The 8,306-nt window shown below is 38.0% G+C and overlaps 1 protein-coding gene across 1 annotated transcript in view; it reads right to left on the bottom strand.

Annotated features, from left to right (window-relative positions):
- RACGAP1 (Rac GTPase activating protein 1) overlaps window positions 1-8,306 on the bottom strand; it is a 44,574-nt gene that overhangs the window by 6,855 nt on the left and 29,413 nt on the right. The window contains exons 8-12 of the mRNA XM_006870064.1: window positions 7,199-7,316; window positions 6,744-6,874; window positions 5,194-5,358; window positions 1,650-1,745; window positions 1,360-1,558 (exon numbers count right to left, since the gene is read on the bottom strand). Of these exons, the coding sequence (XP_006870126.1) occupies window positions 1,360-1,558; window positions 1,650-1,745; window positions 5,194-5,358; window positions 6,744-6,874; window positions 7,199-7,316 (709 nt within the window). The remainder of the gene's footprint in view (window positions 1-1,359; window positions 1,559-1,649; window positions 1,746-5,193; window positions 5,359-6,743; window positions 6,875-7,198; window positions 7,317-8,306) is intronic.

Here is an 8,306-nt window from a genome sequence, read left to right as displayed (position 1 = left end):
GGCTACAATCATACATTGACAGAGAACTTCCAGAGGTTCACACTGGATTCAGAAAAGGCCATGGAATGAGGGATATAATTTCTGATGTGCAATGCATCTTGGCTGAAAGCAGAGAATATCAGAAAGATGTTTACTTGTGCTTTATTGACTAAGCAAAGGCTTTCAATTGTGTGGATCAAGACAAGCTATGGACACCATTGCCAGGTATGAGTATTCCAGAACACTTAATTGTGCTCTTGAGGAATCTGTACCTGGACCAAGAAGTTGTTCAAACAGAACATGGGAACACTGAATGTGTTAAAATTGAAAAAGGTGTACAAGGTTGTATTCTTTCACCATGCTTACTCAACCTGTATGCTGAGCAAATAATCTGAGAAGCAGGGTTATATGAAGAAAAATGTGGCATCAGGATTGGAGGAAGACTCATTAACAATCTGCAATATGCAGACGACACAACCTTACTTGTGGAAAGTGAAGAGGACTTACATTTACTGATGAAGATCAGAGAGCACAGCCTTCAATATGGATTGCATCTCAATGTAAAGAAAACAAAAATCCTCACCACTGGACCAATAAACAACATTCTTATCAATGGAGAAAAGATTGGAGTTGTCAAGAACTTCATTCTTCTTTGATCAACTATCAACACTCAAGGAAGCAGCAGTCAAGAAATCAAACGACGTATTGCATTAGGTGAACCTGCTGCCTAAGACCTTTGGAAAGTGTTGAAGAGCAAAGATGTCAGCCTAAGGACTAAGGTGTGCTTGACCCAAGCCATGTTATTTTCAATATCCTCATATGCATGCGAAAGCTGGACAGTGAATAAGGAAGACTATTAAGGTGGAGAGTCAGAGAAAAAGAGGAAGAAGAATCCCCAACAAGATGGATTGGCCAAGTGGCAGCATCGATGGACTCAAGTGTGGCAACAGTAGTGAGGTTGGCCCAGGATCGGGCCGTGTTTCGTTCTGCTGTGCATAAGGTCACTATGGGTCGGTACTGACTCGATGGTACCTAATAACAACAACAACATTCATCCATCAAACTGTTTGAATGTCTACTATGTTTCAGGCACTATTCTGTTGTTGTTGTTGTTAAGTGCCATCGAGTCGGTTCCGACCCATAGCAACCCTGTACAGGGTTTCCGAGGGTGTAAATCTTTACAGGAGTAGAAAGCCTCATCTTTCTCCCGCGGAGCAGCTGGTAGTTTCGAACAGCTGACCTTAAGGTTCGCAGCCCGATTCGTAACCACTACGCTACCAGCAGGCACTATTCTAGGCATGGGGATAAAGCAATAAACAGAAGACGGAAAGCTTCCAGCCCTCATGGAATTTACATTCAAGCATTAAGAGCTACCCTTACCTGCTGCTTCCATAAAGGTCTTGTTTAGCCGAAAAGTCAGAAGAGGCTCTCTGAGGTTTCGAAGGAAGTCTTTCAAGAGGCTACAGATAGCATGGATGTCATCCACTTTGCTGAGGAGGGGAACAGTTTTCACTCGGAGGAACTTCTCTTTCAGCTCTTTTACCGTCCGGTCACAGCCTGAGATCCTATACAGGCCTGTCTATTATCAAGATGATACTTTTATTTATTTAAGAACCTCCTAATTATTAGCACAAACAATAAATTCTCCCTCTCCTGGGGTTGACTCTTACCTCAGTCAGCCCTCTCTGCTCAATCTCATTTACGCAGTGGACAACAATGGAAGGGATCATTGGAGAAGTCTGAGACACAAAATCTGCCAGCATTCCCTGTAAAGGGAAAAGTTTAAAATTATTTATACTACTTAGAAGAGCAGATGAAAATCACATGTATAGAAACCAATTTCCAGATTCATACTCAGGCTAGGACATTATATGTACACTTTAAATTCCTATTTCCAAAGCATGTCCAAAGGGGCTTCAGAAAGATTGTAGAAAATGAAATTAAATGATAATAGCATTTTTCCATGAACTTTTTGAAGCCCTCTTGTATCAGAACAGAGACTCAATGCCTGCCTCTACAAATTGACTACATCTGTGGAAAGAGAGCATGGAAAAAGTCCTTATCATCAGCCAAAACAAAACCAAGGGCAGACTTTGCTCATATGCAAGATCAGACTAAAGCTGAAGAAAATTAAAACAAGTCCATGAGAGCTGAAGTATGACCTTGAGCATATTCCACCTAAATTCAGAGATCATCTCAAGAACAAATGTGAAGCATCAACGCTGTATCTATCTGACTGAAGATCCAAAGAGTTGTACGATGACACCAAAAACAACACAGAGAGAGAAAGTCAAAGAAGGAAAAGATCAAAATGGATGTCTTAAGAGACTCTGGGACTGGCTGTTCAGCATAAAAATGGTAACACAAACTGAAGAAATGAGGAGGTAAAAGAACTGAACAGAAAATTGCAAAGGACAGCTCGAAAAGACAAAGTCAAGTATTATAATGAAATATGCAATGACGTGGAGTTAGAAAACCAGGAGAAGAACACGCTCAGCACTTCTCAAGCTGAAAGAACTGACAAAAAAAAATTCAAGCATAGACTTGTCATATTGAAGGACTCCAAGGACAAAATAATGACTGATGCAGAATCATCAAAAGATGGGAGGCACACACAGTCACTGCACCAAAAAGAAATAGTTGATGTTCAACCGTTTCAAGAGACAGCGTATGATCAAGAACCAATGGTACTGAAGGAAGAAGTCAAATGTGCACGGAAGGCAGTGGCAAAGAACAAGGCTCTGGGAATTGATGGAATATAAATTGAAATCTTTCAACAAACTGATGCAGCACTGGAGGTACCTCACTCATCTAAGTCAAGAAATTTAGAAGACAGTTACCTGACCAACTGACTGTAAATGGTTCATATTTGTGCCCATTCCACAGAGAGGTGACCCAATGGAATACATAAATGAATAGACAATATAATGTAATATCATGTGCAAATAAATCTTGCTAAAGACAATTCAAAAATGACTGCAACAGTATATTGACAGGGAACTGCCAGAGGTTCAAATCAGATTCAGATGAGGACATGGAACAAGGAATATCATTGCTGTCATCAGATGAATCATAACTGAAACAAAGAACACCAGAAAGATGTTTACCTGGGCTTTATTGACTAGGCAAAAGCTTTCAACTGTGTGGATCATGACAAGCTATGGGAAACATTGTGAAGAAGGAGTATTCCAGAACACTAATTGTGCTCATAAAGAGCCTGGACATAGACCAAGAGGCAGTTGTTCATACAGAACAAGGAAACACAGAATGGTTTAAAATCAAGAAAAGTGTGTGCCAGGGTTGTAGTTTTTCATACTTATTCAATCTGTATGCTGAGCCAATAATCCAAGAAGCTGGATTATATGGAGAAAAACATAGCATCAGGATTGGAGGAAGACTCATTAATTTATAGTATGTAGATGATACAATCTTGCTTGCTGAAAGTTGAAGTGGACTAAAATACTTACTGGTGAAGATCAAAGACCAGAGTCTTCAGTACGGGTTATACCTCAATGTAAAGAAAACAAAAATCCTCACCAGTGTACCAATAAATAACATCATGATAAGTGGAGAAAAAAATTGAAGTTGTCAAAGACTTCGTTTTAGTTGGGTCCACTATGAACACTAATGGAAGCAGCAGTCAAGTAATCAAACAACATATTGCACTGGGCAAATTTGCTGCATGAGACCTCTTTAAAGGGCTGAAGAGCAAAGATGTCAATTTGAAGACTAAGGCAAGTAATCGTATTTTCAGTAGACTCATATGTAAATGTTGGAAAATGAATAAAGAAGACCATAGAAGAATTGATGCATTTGAGTTACGGTGTTGGAGAAGAATACTAAAAGTACCATGGACTGCCAGGAGAACAAAGAAATATGTGTTGTATTGGAAGAAGTACAACCTTAGCACTCCTTAACACTCCTTAGCAGCCAAGATGGTCAGACTTTGTTTCTCATACTTCAGACATATTATCAGGAGGGACCAGTCCCTGGAGAAGAGCATCATGCTTAGTAAGGTGGAGGATCAGTGAAAAAGAGGGAGACCCCCCCAAATGAGATATATTGGCACAGTGGCAGCAGTAACGGGCTCAAGTGTAAGCACAACTGTGAGGATGGTGCAGGACCAGGCAACGTTTCGTTTGCAATACCTAAGTTCTCTGTGTCGAAACTGACTCAACGGCAACTAACAACAACCAGGACTGACTTATGGTCACATATGTCAAGATAAGGCTCTCTGTTCCTATAAAGATTTATAGCCTCAGAAACCCTATACAGACAGGGTTACTATGAGTAGGAACAAACTCGATGGTACACTGTTACCATACCACTCTTTTATGAACAAGTACTAAAACTACCAGCTAGAACTCTATCCGCCTTCTTCTCAAGAAAGGGCAGCAGAGATTACAGGTATGAGCTTTAATATAAATCAATCTACCACTGTAAAAAAGGAAACCTTTTTCACTTTAAGTACTCTTAGTAAGAATAATTACTTAACAAATCTCACAGCTGATCATGAAATAAACCTACCTGTAGGGCAGAATTCCAGGGTTCTAAATTAGGATACAGGTTTTTTTGTTTTGTTTTTAAAATTTATATGCTTGGATAAAATTAGGGAAAAACAATGTGTTTTGTTTTGTTTTGCTAAGGGGTTGGAATGAGCTTTTTTTTTTTTTTTGCTAATGTTGTTTGTAAGCAAATAACTTCTTAATGAGGTTCAACAATTTTCAACAATAACCATTCTAATCTTGATAGTTTAATACAGACTATATCACAAAAGAATAGTTACAGATAAAATTACATGATGGTTATGATTTGCTTCAAAATAATCCACTAGATGGGGCTGAGAAAGGAGACAGGGTATCAAGATTGAACAGGAGTTAGTAATTGCTGAAGTTGGGTGATGGGAACCGGGAGTTAATTACATTCTTCATTCTACTTCTGTTTATGTTTGAAGTTTTCCAAAATGGAGAAAGAAAGGAAGGGAAAAAGGAAGGGAGAGAGAGGAGAGAGGAGCTTGTTTCAAAATATTATTAAACAGAAAACCCAGAAAAACCCAGATAGAACTCTGCAACAAGCTAACATTTTTATAATTCCTATTCATTATTTGTGGGAAGGATATATACTTGACAGCATTAATTTTAGAGCAAACACTAACATTAGGCCTTTGAGAGCCTAAAATAGCTACAGCACAAGGATGGCTCCTACAAGTCATACCTCTCCGATCTTGACAGGTGTTCCTATCAGGGTAGGAATGCAGGGAAGGGGACAGCGCTCTCGACATTCTGGATGAGAGACCACACGACAGTCTCGACATTTTAGGGACAGCTTGCCAAATTTTATCCGCTTTCCACATGGAACACAAGATTCTGGTTTAATAACCTAAGGATAGAATACACAAAAGGAACAGAGTAGTATGAACTGATAGACAGTCCTTGACTTACAACAGGGCTCCATTCTGACAACTCCATCAGAAGTCAATAATTGAATACTTTTTTGTTTTCGTTTTCATTACTGCCTTTTATGTTGAGTATCAATGAAGTCAGAGTCAGTCTTTTAATAATAAAGTCAGAGTCATACATAGCTATCAGACATGTGCAGAGTTCATCTATTGTACACTGACAGAGTTGAACATTGCCCAATTTTCTATGCAATATAACTCCCAACACTTACTTCACTGTTATACAACATTATACAGTAGCATTTTGAACAGTAAATCATAAAATTGAACATCTGCAAATAATAACATTACCACATAAGCAAATTAGATACAGCAACACTGTATGCAGTACATATTAACTAATTATTAGTTTTGTTTTTGTTTTTTTAAAGTGTGGGCTTGGTCAAAAGTACAGTTTGTCATAAACTCAAATGTGTCCTAAGTCAAGGACTGCCTGTTCAAGATTATTATCACCATCAACTGACATTTACTGAGCACTCAGGATGTGCCAAACTTTCTAAGACCTTTACTTACACAAGGGCTTTAAAAAGTTCATGGAAAAATTCTATTGTCTTTTAATTCCCTTTTTCCAAGAACTGTTTGAAGCCTCCTCTTATTTACTTATGTAATTCTCACAATGGGTTTTGGGTTTTGCCTTTTTCTTCATTTAAAGATAAAGAAGCAAAGAGAGATGAAAGAACTTGGCTCAAGTCATTCAGCTAGAAGGCAGCACTGTAGGCAGGAAGATAATGACAGGGATTCAGAAAACCTGGATGCTAACTCTACCACTCACTGTCACATGACTCAAGTCAAATTTCTTATCTGAATTCTGAGTCGCCATTTGCTTGGGTTTTCATGAGGAAATTAAACGATACAAAGTTTAAAAGTTTTGACATCTCAGGTGGTATATTCAAACAAAAAAAATATAAGCATGAATTACTTAAAAGCATAAACAATTGCTTCTGACATGTTGCTTTCTTTAGTTCAATATTATTCACAGAGTAGAAAGATATAAGCCTTCTGTCACCAGTGGTTACCCCTAGAGAATGAACTGAACAGGAAGAAAGAAAATTGCTTATTTGCCTTTATAGAACTTTGTATTATTTAAATGTTTCCTAAACCTAAGTCCTAGTATGGCACTGTAGGATAAGCACTGGACTGCTAATTAAAAAGATCAGCGTTCAAACCTACTAACCGCTCCTTGGGAAACCTATACAAGGTCACGATGAATTGGAATTGGTTTGACAGCACTTAATAACAACAGTATATATTAGTTTTATAATGAAAATTTTTACATTATGTCCAAAAGGAGTAATCCTAGATTTACCGTCTTAGAGACAAAGTCATGCACGCGCATCCCTCCATTATTCTGTGGAGTGCCAGAACTATCTGTCTCAGTTCTGGGTTCCAGCTGCCTGCTGCTCAGGGTGGAGTCACTGTTCCAAGGTTGTAAAGCACCTAGAAAACAAGCAACTTTAAGCTTCATATGTTGAAGTATTGTGTTCCTTCTGAATTTAAACCCAAAATTTAATTAGCAGGTAAACAATATAACAAAACCAAAAATAAGTTGTCAGCAGTCATGAAAAAAAAAGAACTGAAAGAAAAATAAGTTATGCACTGAACTGGCAAGGTCAAGACTAGTAACTGACAGGTAGAGCTGGCCCTCATTAAGCAGCAGGACTAAATGATCCAATACATCCAATCTCTGTCTTCTTTCCAAGGAACTAATTCCCCCAAATTTTACCAATTATTTTACACAACTTAGACATAAACCCAACAAACCTGTTTTCCTTCGGCTCCTAGTCCAATATGGCACAGTCTCAATAGTGGATACAGCTTCAATGGGCCCACCATCATTGGGAACAGTTACTGTAGTTTTTGCAACTATGGATTCATTACCCTGAAATAAATGTAGCAATGAGGAGCAAGCAAACATATAGATTCTCATGTCCCCTCCACTACAGGGTACTTTGGAGTGACTGAAAAATTCCTGAAGCTTGGTTTGGACTTAAGGACCTAGAGCTCAAAACACTCTTAAATTGAAATCTCATACTTTAGAACAGAAAACAGAGGCCACAGGGTAAGTAATATGATAAGTCATAAAATATTGCTACAAAATCATAGAAACCTTTATTAAGCAATAATATCAAAATGTGAAACTACTGTTTCTCACCATATCCTCCATCTAGGTCTACATGCTTTCAAAGGCAATGTTTCCATCTGTCTAAGCCTTCCTGAAGAATTCTGCCCTCTTCAGTTTACACCACTTCAAAATGGTAGTTTGAGCATCCTTTTCAGTGTTCTTGAATTTGGAGAACAAAAAGAAATCTGAAGTGGGTGCAAGATCAGGGCTATAGGATGAATGTGGTAAGATTTTCCAATGAAATTCTTGTAAGACAGTCCTTACTACCCTCAAAGAATGAGGAGATGCATTCTTATGATGGGAAAAAAAATTCCTGAGTGCAACTTTCCTGGCCTTTTTTTAACCAATGCAGTTTCCAAATTTCCCTAAAACTTCTTCATTATAAGCCCCTGTGACTGTTCTGTGTTAAGAAAATTTATCAGGTTACCATTTTGGAATTCCCAAAAGCAGTTTCCATAACCTTCTGAGTTCACTTCTCTGCCTTAAATTGAACCAGCCCAGCTGAACCCCTTGAAAGCCACCATTTTGACTGTTCTTTTTTTTTTTTTTTAAGTATTTTAGAGAAACTAAGATGGGTGTATTAAAGAATTTATCTACAGCCATTTATTATTCAAAACATGTTTTTGTTTGGAATAAACCCACACGTGTTAACTAGGACCTTAGTAGCAATACTTTTTGACTTCCTTCATACATACAACTAAGAATCAAACATAAAGCTGACAGATGTTTATATAATTATTCATTACA

Source organism: Chrysochloris asiatica, unplaced genomic scaffold, assembly GCF_000296735.1.
Source record: "Chrysochloris asiatica unplaced genomic scaffold, ChrAsi1.0 scaffold00138, whole genome shotgun sequence".
Classification (NCBI taxonomy): Eukaryota; Metazoa; Chordata; class Mammalia; order Afrosoricida; family Chrysochloridae; genus Chrysochloris; species Chrysochloris asiatica.
This window is presented reverse-complemented; position numbering and strand designations above follow the sequence as displayed.